At 42.5% G+C, this 21,117-nt stretch overlaps 1 protein-coding gene across 2 annotated transcripts in view; it reads left to right on the plus strand.

Annotated features, from left to right (window-relative positions):
* Positions 1-21,117, plus strand: part of FREM2 (FRAS1 related extracellular matrix 2) — a 168,450-nt gene that overhangs the window by 95,200 nt on the left and 52,133 nt on the right. For both annotated transcript variants that reach the window (XR_007154629.1, XM_047869874.1), the window contains exons 5-6: positions 2,694-2,819; positions 3,927-4,178. Coding sequence is in view for 1 of the 2 variants with exons in the window: in XM_047869874.1 (XP_047725830.1) it covers positions 2,694-2,819; positions 3,927-4,178 (378 nt within the window). In the remaining variant the exon portion in view is untranslated. The remainder of the gene's footprint in view (positions 1-2,693; positions 2,820-3,926; positions 4,179-21,117) is intronic.

The following is a 21,117-nucleotide window of genomic DNA, read 5'->3' on the forward strand; positions in this document are numbered from 1 at the left end:
CCACAGCTTCCCTGTACCCACAGCCTCCAGCCAGGGTGCCCCTGTAGCCTTCCCTTGTTCCCGCTATACAGTTTTCTCACCCCTCGGCCTGCCTTTGAGTCTCTGCTAAAGACAAGTGATAGTGGCCGACTCCTTTGCTATGGCGCAGTGAATAAATGGCCTGTGCTTGTTTTCATCCCATTGGTTGGTCTTTGATTATTTACACAATATTTTACTCCGAGTAAGACCCGACATCCTCCCAACGATCCTGAAGTGCCAAGTGATCTTCCCGGCACCGACCCCGTCACTGCTGCTGTGGTCCCATGTCCTGCCTTCTCTTTTTTACCCAACTTACTCAAACCACATTGGCCTCCTGGCCATTCCTCGTGCACACCTGGCACACCCAGGCCTGAAGCCCTTTTCACTTGTTCACTCCTTTGCCGAGAATTCTCTTCTCTAAACTATGTATGTAAGGCATCTCATTACCACCTTGAAGTCTCATCTCAAATGAGACTCTGTCACAGATACTTTCCCATATAACACAGGCCGACCGTGGCACATTCCCCTGCCTTAGCCCCTGTCCCCTTCAGCACACTCTATTTTCTTCACATAATTCATTACCTCCTGGCATACTACATATTCTTGTATATTTGTTTATTTTCTTCCTCTTTCCCAACCCCAAATAAAATGAAAACTCCGTAAGGTCAGGAATTTTGTCTCCTTCCATATCCCCTCTGCCTAGTAGGAATGTCTGGCAAGTAAAAGTCACCCAACCAATGTTTGATAAAAGAATAATTAGTTATAAAACCTTATATCCACCCATCATTTTTTTAGTGGTACCATTTTTTAAATTGGTGTATCAGTGAGAATCTCAGAAGAAATAAACCACATGCTCATTTTTTTTAATGTTTATTTTTGAGAAAGAGAGAGAGAGAGAGGGAGAGAGACAAGAGTAAGTGGGGGAGGGGCAGAGAGAAAGAAGGAGACACAGAATCTGAAGCAGTCTCCAGGCTCTGAGCTGTCAGCACAGAGCCTGACGCGGGGCTTGAACTCACAGACCACAAGATCGTGACCTGAGCCGAAGTCAGATGCTCAACTGACTGAGCCACCCCGGCACCCCCACATACTCATTTTTTTTATGTAATAGCTTAAATTACATTAAGTAATTTTAAAAGAATGTAATAATATGACTATTTACAACATTGAGGTCAAAGATTAGGAAACCACCAGGCATGGTAAAGTGCCCCAAGGAATAAGAGTGGGCACCATTACCACCTCTAGGCCTGAGGGAAAGGGAAGAAGACGTTAGCTGAGCCCAGAGAGTGAGCTAGAGAGTTCAGCGGGCACCATGACCTTTACTTGGGGGAAGGGGTGTGGTCAGCCCTGAACCCTGAGGGAGCCAGGGGAATGAATGGCACAGACCCCATTCTGCTCTTGACCTCCAAGTCCTGCCTGTGCTTCCCTTTGGCTGACCCAACTAGAAGCCAGAGCACAAGGGAAACCTTTGATGTGGTTCACAGTAGTCAGCTCCTGGGGGACAGGGCAGGGTGGAGAGGATGGAACACGGACCTCGAGCGGCTTGTGTCTCCTGTTCCAGTGGTCTTTTATAATCATGAAAAGCAAAGTGGCTTACTGTTTTAAAAATAACCATGAAGCGTTTTTTTTATGTGTTTGTGAGACTTTCAGTGAAACAGACTCCCAGTCAAATACCAAAGTATCTATTAAGAGTTATCATGTCAAATTATTGAACTAAATGTCATCCTGAACTAAACATAGCTTCACATTGAACTGTATTTTCAACAATTTAATTATGTCATTCTGTTATTTAGTGTGCCTTTCAACTACCTTAAAAATGAATCATTTAGACTTATTATAAAAATATAATATTGTATACTCTGCATTGTTATTTGTCTAGGAGAGGAAGAAAACCACACGTATGGTCCTTATAGCTGATAAATAGACTTGAGATAAAAAGAGTACTAGAGTTGGGGGGCCTGAGTGGCTCAGTCGATTAAGCGTCCAACTTCCACTCAGCTCATGATCCTGCAGCTCACAGGTTCGAGCCTAGCATCGGGCTCTGTGCTGACAGCTCAAAGTCTGGAGCCTGCTTCAGATTCTTTGTTCTTTCTCTGCCCCTCCCCAGAGCTCATGCTCTGCCTCTCTCTCTCTCTCTCTCAAAAATAAACATTTTTTTAAAAACTTAAAAAAAAAAGGGTACTAGAGTTAGACATTACAAGGTTTGAGTTTTAATTTTGACTTACCCAGAAAGAGGCCTTTGCAAATAAGTTCAACTCTCTGGTTTCTTCATCTGTAAAGTACGAGGTAGGACAAGGTGACTTCCAAGGTCTCGTCTGCCTCTAAAATTTGTCTACACCATTGGAAGGTGTTGATCTGTCAAGTGAACAAAGCTGTGTTTAAAGGAAGTATGTCAGCAGCTTTATTAATTGAGGAAAAACGCAATTACCAGAGATTTTTATCTATGTATCTATTTTTGCAATGTTGAGTCTTATTTTGAGGCTAGGAATTCACTGGCCCAGAGCCTGCATGCTTTATACCTGCTTTTGCCTCCCTCTTCTCTTTCCTTCCCTTCACACGGTGGCATTCTCAAAGAACACGCAAGTGGGAAAGTTGACGATTAGAGCAATGTTAATTTGCATAGGATTGCTGAAGTTCAGATAAAAGTAATAGTGACTGTGATTGTGTGTTCTCTTTAGAGTCCACTGTATTTATTCCCCAGTCGGAATACTCCGTTGAAGAAGATGTGGGTGAGCTGTTCATTCCCATCCGAAGAAGTGGAGACGTGAGCCAGGAATTGATGGTGGTCTGTTATACACAACAAGGTAGCTTGACTTGCCAATGAACTGAACTGTCCCTGCAAAGACATAGAAATAAGCCTCTTTGACATGTTGGAGCCAGAACATTATGCCTTGAGGGGTATGTTTTATTATTCCAGTTTTCATAAAGAAAAAAGCTGCACTTCCCCAGAAGTCTTCCTGCACTGTTACACTTCTGGGGACCTCTTCCAAGAGGGCCTGGAAGGACTGCTGTTACCTATCAAAATACATCTGATTCTTGTGGTTGCTTATCCTAACACTCAAAGCCATTTGGAATGTAAGAAATTGAAGTCCCCTTTCCCCACCCAGACCTGATCAAGTGGGAGAGAGTTATTTAAAAAAGAGAGAGACAGAGACAAAGAAATGCATACTCAAAAGAAAATCATTGTAAACTAGTTTGAAACTCATTTCAACCAAATTTCAAAATGTTTCTTTTGCTCATTAGTAAGCCTCCTCTGAAAGATGATTTTATGTAATACCAAATTAAAATTAATATATAATATTCATTAATATACTAAATACTTTCCTAGGAAACAGGTAGATTTTTTAAAAATGTAAAAGAAAAGGTCAAAAGGTCATATGTGCAGTTGATATCTGAGCATTCATGAAAATTCCCATTAATGTGTGTGTGTGTGTGTGTGTGTGTGTGTGTGTATGAATTGGAAGATAATAAAGAATAGTGGTCAGAAACACAGACTACAGGGTCAGCCTTGGGCTCTGGGTCCCAGAGCAAGTGATTTAACCTCTGTAAACCCCAATAGCGTGGTTGAGAGGATTAATCAGGCAATGCATGTAAAGCACTTGGCACTTTGCCTGCACACAGTAAGCATTTGAATAGTAGAAGCTATTATTTTGTAATATTGTGTTGTTCTGAAAGACCAGTGGCAGGAAGTAGAGGAGAAAACACTGGAAATGTAATACTCTTTGTATGCTTGAGACCACTGTGAAGGTGACGCGTAATGCTAGAATACCATGTAGGTGCTATGGTAATTTCCAGGGAGGTTCACATATACAAATTGACCGTGAAGATGTTGCATGTGAAAATAATCATTTCTGGAAACGCGCTTGTGTAATATGTTCTACATAAACACCTTTTGGATTCTCTGTCCCCAGGTACGGCAGACGGAACTGTGCCGACGTCGGTGCTGTCCTACTCAGATTACATATCCAGACCCGAAGACCACACCAGTGTCATCCACTTTGACAGACATGAGCGTGAAAAAACGTGTCGCATCGTTGTTATTGACGACTCCCTGTATGAAGAGGAGGAAACATTCCATGTCCTTCTGAGCGTGCCCATGGGCGGGAGGATTGGATCAGAATACCCAAGGGCTCGGGTTACAATCGTCCCTGACAAAGATGATGGTAAGTGCTAATTTACTTGAAAGTTATTCCTCCTACCAGGCAGAACAACATCAGGCACAACCTTCTAGACAGAAAAATAAGAGCGTGAGAGAATTATGCACATTCGTATTATGCTTGGTTTCGTAGTGGGACTAAGTTTCAAAGTTGGCCGCATCAATCCATTTGGCTTTCTTGATTTAATGTTTTTAAAAGGCAAAAGTCACACCTATGTACGCTTTCTCCCTCTGTACAGTTTTCTTTTATAATGCTGCTTACTGCTAGGTGATGAAATTTTTCCAGTCTCATGAGGAAGAATGGAAGCGATAATCAATTTAATTTATTTCCTTTTTGTTTGTTTTGCCTTGCTTTTATTTATTTATTTTTTTTAATGTTTATTTTTGAGAGACAGAGAGAGTACAAGTGGGGAAAGGGGGCAGAGAGAGAAGGAGACACAGAATCTGAAGCAGGCTCCAGGCTGTGAGCTGTCAGCACAGAGCCCGACCCGGGGCTTGAACTCATGAATCATGAGATCATGACCTGAGCTGAAGTCAAAGGCTTAACCGAGTGAGCCACCCAGGTGCCCCTGTTTTGTCTTGCTTTTAAAAGTTTATAGTTTGCAGTATTAATCTCAGTATTTGAACTTGTTTAACAAAGAAACCCGTCAGACAAGGCTGTTAATAAACAAATAACTTGGGGCACATGGGTGGCTCAGTCAGATAAATGTTTGACTTCGGCTCAGGTCATGATCTCACAGCTTGTGGGTTCTAGCCCCACGTCGGGCTCTGTGCTGACAGCTCAGAGCCTGGAGCCTGCTTCGGATTCAGTGTCTCCGTCTCTCTCTCTGCCCCTCCCCTGCTCACACTCTGTCTGTCTCTCTCTCAAAAAATAAACATTAAATAAATGAATAAAATAAAATAAATGAATAGCTAGAAAGATAATAAACATATAGAAAATAAAATCCCACAGGTAGCTCCCTGCACCAAAAAGGGAGGGGGGGAGGGGGTTATCTTAGAGGGAAACTCAATTATCATGAAATAATCCCGCTTTGGGAATAGAAAACGGAGAAGGTCTTATCGTCCCAGCTCAAGAAATAGTTTGTGCCTTGAGAAAAGAGAACCAGGGGGACGATTGTGAGTAACCTCTTGAGGAACAGAGAGAGCAGCAAACCGAGAGGACCTCCCCCCACACCGCCACCCACTACTTGGAATATTTTTCTCTCCCTCATAGTCGATTAAAGAGGAAGAAGTTGGGTGGATGAATCTTTTGGCTCGGAGAGGAGCTGGAAGAGAGTCAAAATGTTTTCATTCCAAATAACATGAAGACTCAGGGAAAAGATTATAACCTACCAGGGAGGGTCTTTGACAGTTAAGAGACAGTTAAGTTAAAAGGATAGTAACGTGGCTTGTGAGCTTATACTCTGTGCCAAACACAGCCCTGGGTCCTCTGTACATCATCCTCCTGACAATCCCCTGAAATAGATCATGTCTTTTTTTTTTTTATGAAAACGTTTAAAACCACTAGTGACAAAAATTAGGAATGATTTTATCAAGAGGCATTTGAAGGAAGTGTTGATTCTGCTATCACTTAAATGATGTCCGGTTGCTTTAGCTTATTTGTCTATAAACTAATAAGCAATTCTATTCTGTATTTAAATAAAGTACAGAAATTTTATTTTAAATGGTCTTAGAGAGGAAGCCAGGCAGCCAAAACAGAGTTACTAGTCCACACTAAACACCTATCTGCTATCTAGATATTTATCTATTTCTGTTAACGTAGGTAGAAAGATCGTGAGATTTAATTTAGAAATAGTAAATATAATTAACGATTACTTCAGCTCAGTTTGTTTTGTTGGCAAAAAATCTTTCCCATATGGATTTTTGTGGGATGTACGTGGGGAAACAATAAAGGTACACAAAGAAACCATTATTTATTAAGCGCCAGGCATTTTCATAGGTACAGAGCTAAATCGTTTCAAGGGTGAAGGGTGATGTCATGATCCCTGTTTTACTATGGCAAGACTGAGTCTTAGAGAGGCCAACTGACTCAGGGTGACTTGAATTTACAAAGTTAGTACACTACAAAGTTACTATCGGGGCCCCAAATACATGACTTTTCTACCCTGTCACTGGTATCTAGGGGTGACGAGTTTGTGGAAACCATTGGTATGATGTCTACTATTACATAATATTTGTAAAATACTTTATTATTACGAATGCTTCACTGAGCTTCCCATTCCCTGGTGTAGGCAGCAGAAGTGGTATTCTGAGTGGGGTAACTAAAGCTCCGAGAGCTGTTTGCCCCAGAATAGGGCTGGGGGGTTTGGGGCCACAGGCTTTGATTTCAAGGCTTCAGAACGCCACGCAAGCATTGGACCAGCAGACTGTCAGGAATGCTATAAGGAACCATCTTCATTTCTTCATTCCCCCAACCCCTTTTATGTCTCCTTCTGTTTTCTCTCTTCTGTCTCTTCCCTTCTGCTTCTAACAGCACTACTCTAGTCCAGAGAGACCCTTTCCATCTCACATGTAGATTATCGTGAATTCACAGGTTTCACATCCTGGTGTGTCTTCCCTTGCAAACCCTTGTTCCCACTGCCACCAATTTAATCTTTCTTAAACTCGAGTCCATGCCTCCCCTCAACACAAAACCATTGACAGCAAAATGTTACCACCATCAGGAGGATGGGAACATTCCCCTTTCCTCACCCAAGAGCCAATAATGCACAAGAGGGAAAAAAATAAAGCATTGCTTCAACTGTGCTGGTGGTATAACAGTGGAGAAACCTCTAAAGACTGAAGTTATTTCTAAATTAAAAGCAAGATTTATAAATGTTATTCAACAAATATTGCAGTTATTTTCTTAAAAATATAACCATCTGTCTGGTCAGGATAAGGAAGGAAAAAAAAAGAAAGGAAAAGGAAAGAAAAGAAAGGAGAAGAGGGGCACCTGGGTGACACAGTCGGTTGATCTTGCGACTTCGGCTCAGGTCATGATCTCACAGTTTGTGAGTTCGAGCCCCACACTGGCCCTGCGCTGACAGCTCAGAGCCTGGAGCCTGCTTCGGATTGTGTGTCTCCCTCTCTCTGCCTCTCCCCAACTCATGCTCTCGCTCTCTCTGTCTCTCAAAAATAAATAAACGTTAAAAATAAGTAAATAGGAAGGAAGGAAGGAAGGAAGGAAGGAAGGAAGGAAGGACAGTGAGGTAGACACAGAGAGAGCGGGTCTCAAGAGAACAAACAAAGTCAGACTGAGAAAGAAGAATAGCACAGTCCAGGAAATTAGCGGAAGAAATGAAAGAGCTTCATATCTAAGGAGGAAAGGAAAGGACAATCCAGATGAAAAAAGACTAGAGACAAGTCTCCAGAATAAACCACTTCTGCACATCCTGTATCCATTTGGGCAGTGAGTCTCTCCCTCCACAGTTCTTCAAAATGCCACTAGCAAAATGAACGCTGCTTACAGCTCTTCAACCGCTTTCTTTTTAAGTCTTCAGAAGCTCAGCTCTGAGACTACTATGACCTATCAGAAGGAATTATTCCCTGGACCACGTAGCACGCACAGCAGATGGCACAAACTCTTCCTGAGGCTTAATCTCCACCCTGACGTGGAAGTTGTGGGGATCGAGCTTGTATTCAGTGCAATAAGCAACCGTTTGAGGATGGCTTCCACGCTTCGCTTATCCACTGCTGCCTCCCCACAAAGTTCTTTTGGGTGAAGTATTTCAGAGACCATCCCACTGGCTAAGTGATCATTTATAGTACTCGTTCAGTGAGATTTTCTGATGTGTGTAAAATCAGTGCTGATTACTACATCAGATACCGACCCTTGGCGAGATTAACAATATCGACCTACAGTGCTTAGGACCTGCACTCGGACCTCAACCTTTCCTTCTCATTGACTCATCACAGTTTGTTTCCTCCTTAACTATTAGCAGCATCGTTTTCTTTCTTCTCGTTTCTTCCTGTGCTAGGTAGGACTTTTACTATAATGTTGCATAGAAGCAGTGGAATAGGCATCCATGGGGATATCTTTTTGTTGTTTTCTGACATTCTGGGTCTTTTTTCTGACTTGAAAGGAAGTATTTAGAATGTCCCACCATTTGGAATCATGTAGGCTATAGGATTCTAGTAACATTTTGTTGGGTTAAGAAAACACCCAATCTGACAAAAGCTTTTAGCAGAAGTAAGTCAAATCTTATCCCATCAAATTTTCTGCATCTATTGAAATTATCATGTAGTCTTTTTTTTCCCTTCAGCCTATTCACGCTATGACTTGCAATTTGAGATGCACTAGCCTTAAGCCACATGTACATGCTTGAATAAACTTCCTCTTTCATGACCTATTTTTTTATAAACTGCTAGGTTAAATTTGAGAATATTTTATTTAGTACTTTTGCACCTATGTTTATGAATGAGATTTAAGTTTGTTGATTCGTCTGGCTTTAGACTGGAAAGGAGTCAAGTGAGAGAATCAAGTGCCTCACTTTCTACATGTGAATTTTCTGGTTCGAACCTGTCTCATTTGTTACAGTGACTATTCCCCCATTCCTCACATTGGCCACCATCCGGAAAACTGCACATGCGTGAAGAATAAATGCAAAAGTACAAAAGACACAGACAACAGAAAACACCCTATTTGTTTCATCTGGCGAATTCCTATCCTTACCATTTGCTTGACTTTCAAAGCCAGAAAGTATCTTCCAGTAAGAGACTTAGTGTCTTTCAGCCAAGTTGTATCTCCCATGTCCGTTTTGTACTCCCCAACATACTGTAGCTGACCTTAATTTTCATCACTTAACAAGAGGTCTTTCTGTTTCTCTGTTGAAAGATCTTTTTTTTTTTTAAGTTTATTTGTTAATTTTGAAGGGTGGGGGAGGAGCAGAGAGAAAGGGAAAGAGAGAATCCCAAGCAGGCTCTGCACTGTCAGCATGGAGCCTGATGTGGGGCTCGAACCCGTGAACCATGAGATCTTGACCAGAGCTGAAACCAAGAGTTGGACACTTAACCAATTGAACCACCCGGGTGCCCCTGAAAGTCATCTTAATACTACCATATACTTCTCCACACAAATATCACAAAGAGAAATATGGAAATGAAAATGTCTTTTCCTTTCTTCCACGAATCAAAATGTCTTGAGGATATATATTTGCTACTGTAAGCCATTAATCTTCCTGTGTTAGGACAAAACCCTTTGGTTTGGCATCTTTATTTTTTTATTTAACCCCTTAACTTTCATTGATGTCCTGTATTGTGGGAAAAGCACCACAAGGTCTCTGAAGATGACATAGAACAAAAAAATAAATACTCCTTTGCCCTCAGAAAGCTTTCACTGTAATGAAGAAACAAGGAAAGCGCATATTGAACACATCCACCAACAGAATTATTCCTCAGAAAATGCGTAATTAACTATACACAAATAAGACGGTGTCATCTATTTCAAAGAAGTTCAAAGTTTGTTAACTTAAAATTTTTTTTAACTTAAGGATGTAACATTTTTTAACCTAATAACGTACAGCACAAGTTTCACTTTAGTAAAAGAAGAGAATTTCCACTTTAAAGTTTCCTTGGCATAACTCGAGAGATGGAATCTCTGGATAGTGTCGTATTGTTTACTGTGTATTCACTAGTTCAGCAATATTTTGTGAGAATCCAGTATTCACTCTAATCATTCAAAGACATGTAAACTGAGCACCTCTGTTCTAGCGACTGCTGGGTGCAAAAGCAAACAAAGGAACCACAACTTCCAAACCCCTGGGCTTTTCACACTTTGGGGGATACACAGAGAAGTGAACACGCAAGCATAAAATAAATGTGATAAATGTTCTGCCAGGAAGGGACATCTTTCCCAGCCCAGGTTCAGAAAGGGATTGTTTTTGTTTTTTGTTTTTAACATTTTTTTTTTTGAGAGACAGAAAGAGACAGAGCGTGAGCAGGGGAGGGGCAGAGAGTGAGGGAGTCACAGAATCTGAAGCAGGCTCCAGGCTCTGAGCTGTCAGCACAGAGCCCAACGCAGGGCTTGAACTCACCAACTGAGAGATCATGACCCGAGCCAAAGTCAGACACTTAACCGACTGAGCCACCCCAATGCCCCAGGAAAGGATTCTTAAAAAACATGATGTCCTAGCTGGAATTTGAGGGCAGTACCAGAGTACCCCAGGGAAGAAAGAAGGGAAGTATGTTTCCGGGGAAGCAACTCTCAAGTGCACAGGCTTGTGATGAGTCCAGGGGGCAGTGTGGACGTAACAAAACTCTACAGCCCAAAGGTGTGAATAACAAAGACGATTGGAGAAATGGAGAAGAGGTCAATCTCAGAGGACCAGGCTGCCATGTAGAGAAGTTGTGTCTTATTGTTGAAATAGAAGTAGGGAATGACTAACAGGCTTTAATTTAAGTAGAATGACAAAATCAGATTCATATCTGAGAAATATCACTCTGCCTGAAATGTAGAGGATAGATTGAGCTGCTCAGGAAGCTGTTGGAGAAATGCAGGTGATAGGTGCAGTGGCCTGAACAGGTTGGTTGGATGAGGATGAAGGGACCAGGAGGCATCCAAGAGATATGCTGGGAAAGAATGGGCATGACATGGTGATTGACTGGACAGGAAAGTCCGAAGAATGACGCTTTAACTTCTAGCTGGGGCAGTTGTGCTAAGACTGGTCCAGTTCACCAAGATAGAGTGAGCATAGGAAGAACATGAACAATGAGTTCATTTAGAGCATGTTAGTTTGAAGAGCCTGTGTGATTTCAAAGTACTACCCATGGAGTAGGAGAATGGAGATATGGGTCTGGACATTAGGACGGAACTCTGCTCTAGAGACATTGTTACATGTTATGTCTGTTGATAATAACAAAGTCATGGGAGAAGATAAGATTGTTTAATGGCTCCCATATGATTTATAACATGGGCATATTTTACTCAGTTCTCTTATCTTAAAAAACAGAGTGCATTTCATGAATGCTAAGGAGAGAATGGGAAAGAGAAAGGTAGTCCCTAGAAGGGTACGACAATCCCAGTCAAGAAAGTGTTAGAAAGTTTTATTCATGTCTCTAATACTCAGTTTCCATGAGTAAAATGGCGATATTAATTTTACATATTTTTTTTCATTTTAAAAGTTGACGTCTTATGAGTATGTTTTGCCTGTCATGTACATATTTATAAATGAAAACAATACCGTGAGCCCTGAAGTACTTTCATCTTGGAGAGAGGAAATAATGCTGGCTTAATGGGGAGAAAGGCAAATTATATGCATGCACGATAATACCGATACATACCAACAGTTGTCACTTCTGAACACTCACTATGTGCCAAAAATTTTACATGAATTACCTAGTTAAATCTAAAAACAACTCTGTGGAATAGGTAGGTATCTCTTCTACTTGGCAGATGGAGAAACTAGACTCAAGCTAAAAAAAATTGCTTAAGAACACGCAGATGTAAAGTGTTGGATATATGTCCTAAACTTAGGTCTGTTTAACGCAGAATCGATGTGCTTCGTCATTAGGCTATAATGAATCCTGAAACTCATCAAGGGGATTAAAATGTAAGTAATACCTAGTGACATAACTGAAGGGAGGCCATTGACATGGAATCTAGAAAAGAATAAACACAGGTCCGTACTGGTAGGGAGGGAACGTGTGTTGTTTCTGAGGGTGGCCAATCTCTCACTCATTAAAAATTACGTAACTGGAGTAGGGAGAATGTTCCAGCCTGTTACGTAGTCTGGATGAAATACTCATCCCGACTTTCTAACACCCTCTGCTCTGACCGCTGTGTCTGGTACAGCACAGGTACAGCAGATGGCAAATCATCTAACCATTCCCTGACTAATAAGAAATAAATTTTTTGTAACTTTGTAACTCAGAGCAATCAGAATTTTAGACAGTGAATTGGTTCTCCAAAGCTAGATGGTTCCTCAAGTAAGTAATGAGATGGGGTTTCGGTGCCTGCACAGTAGAGAATCAAGAACGACGCCGGAAGCAACTTTTTTAGGTACCAGTATCCGAGGATCTCACCCAGAACCACGGGTCACTGTCTGTGGTCTGAGAGTAGAGCAGGGGTTCAAAGTGCAGCAACACGTCTGATAAAATCTGCGTTGAATCTTTAAGAAGCTAACGCCTTCCTTGTGTTTGGGAAAGACTTCCACACGAGCTATACACTGACACAAGAATAATGCCGTCCTTTTGTGCAGCTCTTCTAAACATCCGCCATCAATGTCCTTAACGCGCACAACTTCAGGAATGGTTACAGCATTTGTTCACTGGGAAGAGTGTTAAGTCAGGGCTAGCAGTATTTCACTAATCTTTGCTGTCAGTCTTTGGAAGGTAATTAAGGAATATTCAAGCTTCCATTTTCTGCTTTTGTGTGACAGCCCGCAGGGGTTTTCGCTAAAGTGACTGGCTTCCTCGACCACCCTAGGCAAATTACCATTCTAGATATGAGCCAGGAGCATGTAAGAGGCAGCGTGGTGAGCCCTATGGTAAATGTAACTCAATTCAATGCTGTTCAAAAGCTTACTGACACGAGAAAAGCTTTCTCAACAGTAAGCCTACTTTATCGGGGGGAAAAAAAAACATTTCTGATACTAGAAAAATACATCGTGGTATGGAATGTGGGTGAAATATGTTTTATTCATTTGTGTTGAGCTGAAAGACCTGGTCTCCATCGTTTTTCTTCTCTAATACCATTATTTGATTAGGGTAAGCTCCAATTAAGTAATGCCAGGCCAGTCATTGTCAGGAATGGCCAAGTTCAATTAAAGTAACAGCTTGACAAAACAAAGTCACATTCTGGTTTAGTAATGCTTGAGTTAGAACAATATTAAAAGTCAAGACATGGGAAATGAGTTTCTAACTGCTTAGAATATTAATGTATTGCAGCCATTAGCAGACTATTTAAAATAGTTGATGATGATTATATCAAAAATTAAAAAAAAAAAAAAGGGGGCGCCTGGGTGGCGCAGTCGGTTAAGCGTCCGACTTCAGCCAGGTCACGATCTCGCGGTCCGTGAGTTCAAACCCCGCGTCAGGGTCTGGGCTGATGGCTCGGAGCCTGGAGCCTGTTTCCGATTCTGTGTCTCCCTCTCTCTCTGCCCCTCCCCCGTTCATGCTCTGTCTCTCTCTGACCCAAAAATAAATAAACGTTGAAAAAAAAAATTAAAAAAATAAAAATAAAAAAAAATAGTTGATGATGCTAACTAAGGATTTAGTGAATGCCAATGGGTGTTCAGTGAGTGAAAGGTATTGCCAGAATGATAAAGATTATACCAGGTTTTTCACATGGCAAGGATTCTAGATATAATGATGTAAATATTATACACTTTGGAAATAGCAATAGAATAAAATAGCAAAAATGAAATATCCTGCTGTACGAAAAAAAATTGAATCTCACATACACACACACAGAGTAAATGTTTGTTATGCATTTACAGAGTGTGACAAGTGGGGACTACAGGGACATTTATGACATAGACCAGAATCTCACAATGCTTATGGTCTATTTGGTAGGAAAAAAAACCTAAGTGCATAAAATGTTAAAGGAGAATGATTCATTTCAATAATAATTTGGAACAGAAAAAAAGACTCAGAAAGCAGAGTGGGATTAAAGGCAGTTGCATGATCACTCTGTGAGTCAGGAGAGGAAGAGAGAAAGGCTTTAACGGGCAGAAAAGTTTCAGGTGAATGGAGAACAGAGCCAAGTATTCCAAGATTACACGAGTGAAAGCTTGAGGGAGGGAAAGGCTTTGAGAGCAGGGGACAATCCATTTTGGCCAGGTTTGGCCTTTTCCAAGAAAGGTTGAGTGCCCATCTCCTTTGATTGACCCTTAGACCAAGGCTGTAGATACACTTTACTGTTGTCCAGTCAAGGAATCCTGAACACTCCATTTGTCTTCTTGGGTCTGTTTTCCTCATTTGAAACATGAGCGTGTTATCACCTGGATTTCTTACCTTGCAGAATTGTTGTGAAGACCGAACATGATCTGTATGAAAGCACTTTAAAACGTAGCTAAAGAAAAGAAAGGTGGGCATCATGAGTCTGAAAAAGAGGTTCGAAGCATACCGGGGGTGACATTGAATGAGATAAGGAGTTCTGAATTTATTGGGTAGGGAGCACCGGAAGTGTTTGAACAAGAGCGTGCAATAATCAGAGCTGTATTGGGAGGTTATTAACTAGAAAGAAATGCATGTGAACAGAATTGGAACCTGAAGCGTAGAGTGAGATGGTGAGGCTAGAAAGGAAACAACCTACTGTTATAGATGCCTGCTATGACTTGGACCTCATGCATGTCGGAGGGAGGAGGGGACTTTTTAAAAAACTTTGTGCTTGACAGGCTCAAAGTAGGGAGGTGTACCATTCATTATAGGAGGTTAGATGAGGGAACCAGCTGGAAGAAAGGAGGTTGGAAGAAGATGAGAAATTCTGTTTCAACACACCAAGTTCAGGTTAGCTATGCGGCGCCATTGAAACTGGGCAATAGACCTCCATAAATATGGAACTGACTAAGCCGGAATTAAGGATTTGGGTTGCATGTGGTGTCGTGCACCAGATGGTCATAACTGAAGTCAGAAGGATGCAGGAGGTCCACGAGAAAGAGAGGGGAGGGTGAAAGGATAGATGACCATGTAGTACAATTTCACATGTATTTCCCATAAGTCAAGTGTGTAAAGTAGAATAATGAAAGGTTATTAGAATGTATGTCTATTAAATAATATACAGATTGGGGGGGGAGCTGTTACATGCAAATTAATAATTAAGTATCCCTTGTTATATAACAAGAAAATTGCAGGAATGTGCAAAATGACGCACGTTATTGGAATTACCAAACAATAAGTACACTTTTAGGCCCTTTAAACTGGTTTTAAATGTTGCCCCTTTTTAAAATAACTAACATTAAAGTAGCGTGGTTTAGTTCCCTCATTTTATACTTTTCAGTTAAATTGAAGCCATCTGTGATAAAAAGTTTACTTCATATCGTTTTTTTTTTTAATTATAATGGTTTCTGGAGGGTGTTGCAAGAATTATAGGCTTCATTCATTTCTAGCAAACTCCAGAGTGGGAGAGGGTAAGGGAAAGAGCGTTTGTGGATGTGAATGAGCGGGTCATTCACTAAATCTGAGTAGGAGGGTCCAGAGAAGTGAGGCTTGGTCTTTGGTTGGACCCTCAGCGTCCCTGTTTGCGGTCCCGTCGACCTGATTCTGAACCTGGCTGGCCCCAGAGCCCAGCAGGCCCCAGGGCCCAGCAGGCCAGCCGTAGACAGGGAACAGCCCCACAGCGGGCTGAGGCTCAGGGGCATGTATTAAAATACGGCAAATGAACCAGGGTCCCAAGGGACTTCATTAGCAACCGAAGTACATTTGACTCACCCTGTTATGGTCAGCGGCTCTGAAGGACTTGGGTAGTGTACTGTTGCCAACTCCCCTGGTCTTTCCTGAACTGTTGATACAATGCACTGCTCGCAGCAGGGAAGGCATGAAGGGCTTCCGTCCACCACACACACGCACACTTGGCAAGCAGCCACTTGCGTCTCTCCCGCGAGGCACATGAAAGCATTCACCCCCCATTACCAGAAAAGACAGAGGCTCCAGAGCTCTCTACGAGAACAGCTAACCGTTTTGTATCATTTACACTGAAGAATGACCTTATGGCCGCAAGAGAGTGAGCACAGGGAGCGGGGCCCGGGGCACAGAGCCAGTCCGCCCAGAAATAAGCTCTCGAGTTCATGGAGTGTAAATTTGCAGGCATGCGTTTGGCCGGGGTGGCTCTAAGAGGGTAAGGCTGTGGTACCGAATAGGACCACGCTGGCCACACAATATTCAACTAACCCCTGTCTTTTTTTCTTAGGGCCTCATAGATATCATATACGTCATAAAATAATAATAACTAACGTGAGCCCCTTGTTAGGTGTGCGGAGGCTTTTGTTTGAATTATTTTGTTTCACACACAGACACACAAACTAGGAGCAAGGTTTAATTGTGCCTCAGTGTCATCATCTGTGAGTGGCTAGGTAGCTTGCTCAAGGTCACACGGCTGGTAAAGACTCAGCTAGGCTGACTGCAGGGTCCGTGGCACTAACCATGAGGCTTCCCACCTCATGGAATATACACCGCTGCCTTCTGAGTCTACACTGGACTGCTCGAAGAGAGTGTGAGGTATCCTAATAGAGAACCCGACAAGGTAAAGCAAACCAGATGCTTTTATACGCAAACAGCATCCTGGGAATCCTGGAATAATTAAAATGTTGACAGTTCCAGACATTAGGCATAAGCTATGTACATAAGCTATCTTGGTGCCCCCTTTACCAATTTTAATTCCTCAAGGATCGTTAGGAAAGCATAGTAGTGCATTCCGGTACTTCAGCCGGACAAGGAACAGCATTGCTTTTTCCACATCATTCAGCAACCGGTCCAGGGGAAGGGGTTGCACTTGGAAGGATCGGCGCCCGGCTCTCTTGTCAAGTCCTTATGGACAAATGCCGTCTTGTGTTTGTTTGGTCTTTTTCCTGGTTAACACTGAATGCCTGACTCCCATCTCTTCCACCCGGGAGAGTGGATGCTGGCTATGGAATACCGTCTTGTAGACATCAGAGGGTAAATATTGCTGATTTATGATCACCGAAACCCTGGAAGCAGATCTCTATAAACATCTGTGGGAACCTCAAGATCTCAGTCACAGACAAATTCCATTTTAGTGCTAAAAATCACATACATCTGAGAAATGACTTCTCAGATACTAGACTTCAGATTTTTTTACGGTTAAAATTATTAAAAGAGGTATTACAATAAGGCAGCAAAAGAAAATAGAAGAGATCTCTTTTTTTAAACGTTTATTTATTTTTGGGACAGAGAGAGACAGAGCATGAACCGGGGAGGGGCAGAGAGAGAGGGAGACACAGAATCGGAAACAGGCTCCAGGCTCTGAGCCATCAGCCCAGAGCCCGACGCGGGGCTCGAACTCACGGACCGCGAGATCGTGACCTGGCTGAAGTCGGATGCTTAACCGACTGCGCCACCCAGGTGCCCCAGAAGAGATCTCTTAATAAATGTTAAGTTAGCATAAGAAATTGCTAATTATTCGCCAGCAGCAGAGGTCTAGTGTATCCTCTTGTTGAAATCCTAAATCACAAAGAAAATGCCGATACGCCAACAGCTGCAACTTGGCTGAAGGCAGGGCTTCAGAGCCTTGCCCTGCATGTCCCATGATGGAGGGAGAGGCCAGAGTCTGTGAAATCCTACAATAAACTTACAGACGTGTGATCATTTATTTACTGAGTCCAGACAAGGCTCTGTGTACCTGTGGTCTATTGTGGAAACCATGTACTTCATAAATTCCATTTTTGTTAATTTTTTTTTCATGTTTATTTATTTTTGAGAGAGAGAGAGAGACAGAATGCGAGCAGGGGAGGGGCGGAGAGAAAGGGAGACACAGAGTCCGAAGCAGGCTCCAGGCACAGAGCTCAATGTGAGGCTTGAACCCACACACCATGAGATCATGACCTGAGCCGAAGTCGGACGCTCAACCGACTGAGCCACCCAGGCGCCCCATAAATTCCATTATTAAAAGACAGCAGCGTCTCCTTTTACGGTATTGGAATGAAAGATTCAGGAAAAAATTGGAACATAATGTACTATTTTCTGACACTGTTGATCTGCCAGTTCCTTGGTCACTGTACAGATGTGAAACTTCTTAGAGAGTTTGCCTCCTTATAAAACCTGCCACCAACCAAAAGCAGTTCTCTTGGGAATGAGGACTCTTTACAGGGTCACCAGGTTCTCCGTGTACCTCCCTTTCCCTTTACAGAGAGACGTTACCTTTCACAGGATGCAGACAGGTTTTATGAATTCCCTAAGAAGCAGGTCTTCATTCTGTCTTGCTGAAGCAGACTTCTGGATCTTTTTTTCTCCCTTTATTCCTAGTTTATAAATCTTACACCTCCCTTTCTTGTAACCTTAAATCTTCCTTTAAATGAGGTAGAGAACCTTTTTACTGACCCCAGAGAGATACAAGATTGCCCAGTAAAGAATATGGGTAATATCATTGGCTAAAACCGTGAACTGTATCATTTTTATACCAAATAATTGCGATAATAATCTACGTTGGGAATATAAAATATAGTAAAACTAAAAATTCCTCTTTAGGCCACTTTAAGCACTTAAAATTACGGCTGAAAAATTTCCTTCACACTTCTAGAGAAATCAACACCTTCTTCATCCTTTTTCTAATAAACAGGTCCTCGTTCTGTCACACTAGAACAAACATTTGAGGGGCGCCTGGGTGGCGCAGTCGGTTAAGCGTCCGACTTCAGCCAGGTCACGATCTCGCGGTCCGTGAGTTCGAGCCCCGCGTCGGGCTCTGGGCTGATGGCTCAGAGCCTGGAGCCTGTTTCCGATTCTGTGTCTCCCTCTCTCTCTGCCCCTCCCCCGTTCATGCTCTGTCTCTCTCTGTCCCAAAAATAAATAAACGTTGAAAAAAAAAAAAAAAGAACAAACATTTGAATCATATATGTTCATACGTTTATTTATTTGAAATAGTTGCCGAGCATCTCCAAGGTGCCAGATGCTGTGATAGGGTAAAAGCAACGCGAGATTTGTCCTGCCCTCACCTCACATATTTATTGCACCCTACTAAGTGCTGGCCACTGTCCAAAGCTCTGAGGACACGGTGGTGAACAAGGTGGGCCCAGTCTGTAGAGGCCAACAGATACAACATGGCAAATGATGAGACCGGGTCCACGTGTAACAGGAGTTTTCAAAGGAGCATCCAGTGTGGCCTCGGTCGGGAAAGGCCAGGTCTCCTCCACACAGAGAACTGGGAAGACTGAGTCATGCGAGTTGGCAGCTCACAAACTGATGTGCATTGTCACATGTCCCCTCAGGCTGTGACAGTCTCAGTTGTGGAGACAACCGCGCTGTCTGGAATGAGCCAAGTCACTGTACAGATCAGCAGCCTCTGAATTTAAACACAGTCCCAGGAAAAAAAAATTAAATGGTTGGTAAAGCTCTATTAGCTAGCACTTTTTTTTAAAAAGTCCGAACAGTCAGAATATAGGCATTGTGAGAGAGAAAGAGGGCTCTCTTTACACCCCCTAGGGCTGAAATATATCTCAGCTTCAGTTTCCCTGAGGGTGTTTCACAAACAGTCTGTTTCATGGTCCTAGGAAGTATGCCACTGTGGTCAAAATGCCAACAAGAAGCTCATTCTGTCCCTCTTTCTTTTTCTCTTTCTTTCTTTCTTTCTTTCTTTCTTTCTTTCTTTCTTTTCTTCCTTCCATCCTTCCATCCTTCCTTCCTTCCTTCCTTCCTTCCTTCCTTTCTTCCTTTTTTTTTCTTTTTCTTTCAAAAACCATACTTATCCAGAGGGATAATTTTCAAGACCATACTTATTGCCAGGGACAGCTTGAAAAAGCCAAAGGCATAGGACACTTCACATTCTCACTGCCGCAAAGGGACCTTATAAATACAAGATCCGATTGTAAATAGTGTAGGTGTTGGTCTAAGACGCATGGTCCACAGCTCAGTGAACTGAGGGAATACTCCCCACACGATGCGTCAGGGTGGAAAGAGACACCGGATTTTATGCCCACAATCTGCCTCACAAATCTAACTAGCATGCTTTAACTGATGTTTGTCCAGAAGACATATTCTGAAGTTCTTTAAAATGTCGGTGCATGTAAATACCAGTGTGACTGGATCTAGCTCAGTGTACTGAAGGGAAAAATAAACTATGAGCAGGAGAAGATGTTTGATTAATTCTCTGAGGAAAGCTTCATTACCTTGTTCAAAACATCGCATCCCTTGACACTTCTGTGAAGAGGGAAACTCCATCAACCCTTGTGTCACAATTACAGAAAACTCAGTAATTCACTTATGCTTGGGATCTTCTCCTTTTTCTTTCTAGGCAGTAAAGGGGAAGTATTAGAGGCACACAAGTTACCATAGGTCTAGTGCCTTCGCTTCTGAAAGAAAGCAAATCAAGAAAACACAAATGAAATAGAGCAGGGCTGGTAGTTCTTGCTCTAACCTGGCTTTTCTCCTGTATTTCTAATCATGGTAAGCAATTTGATCAGCGCTAGACTCCTTTCTCTCACTCCCCACCCCACGTTCCTGATCTGCCTCCTTTATATCCTTGAATACTGTACCTTTACTCTCGTTTCCATGAGAACCGCCACCAGCTGTGCAGCCAGCTCCGTACTTTGCCCAGATTCCTGCAGTGGCTGTCCACCAGTCTCTCTGCTTCCGGTTTGCCCACCCCCAACCTATCCATCCTCCAGACCCCCTGACCGTGCATTTTATCGCTGCCTTCCCCTTCTTGAAACTGAGCGCCTGTCAAGTGGCAGCTTCTGGGATAAGGTTCCAACCCCTCAGCTTGGCACGCAAGGTCCTGTGTGGCCTGGCCGTTGCTTTCTGTTTTTCTCCTTCCCCCGCCACCTCGCCCTGTGCGATGTACCATACGTGCCCACTTGTCTGCAGTCCCTACATGTGTGAAGCTCTGTGCTGCTTCCTCCGCTCGGAATGCTCTCCCACTCTACCTGCTCACACATTACCTGGCTAACTCACAACGATGCCTCAAAATCCAACTGCTAATAAGAATAATGACTCAGTAGCACGGCTGGCACTTAACTGTGTGAGGGTAATTTGCTGAGCGTTTAATGGCCATTTTCTTATTTTTGTCCTTTAAAAGGAAACACCCACAATTAAGAACCAGGGGAAAGATGGGAGAATAGCCAGAGGAGAGTGGTATTACAGAAGAGAAAGGATAAAGAGATTCAGGAAGACAAGTATGATCCCCCAGCATTAAAGTTTGCAGAGATTGAAAAAAAAAAAAAAAGGAACACAGATTGGCCATATGCAGTTGAATTTAGCAAAGAGAAGGGCACCAGTCAACTTGGAGAGAGGATTTCTGGATGCTTTGGAGGATTAAACCATGCACCAATAAGTTTCAATGTGAATGGGAGCTGAAAAAGTTA

The sequence above is a fragment of the Prionailurus viverrinus genome, chromosome A1 (assembly GCF_022837055.1).
Source record: "Prionailurus viverrinus isolate Anna chromosome A1, UM_Priviv_1.0, whole genome shotgun sequence".
NCBI lineage: Eukaryota > Metazoa > Chordata > Mammalia > Carnivora > Felidae > Prionailurus > Prionailurus viverrinus.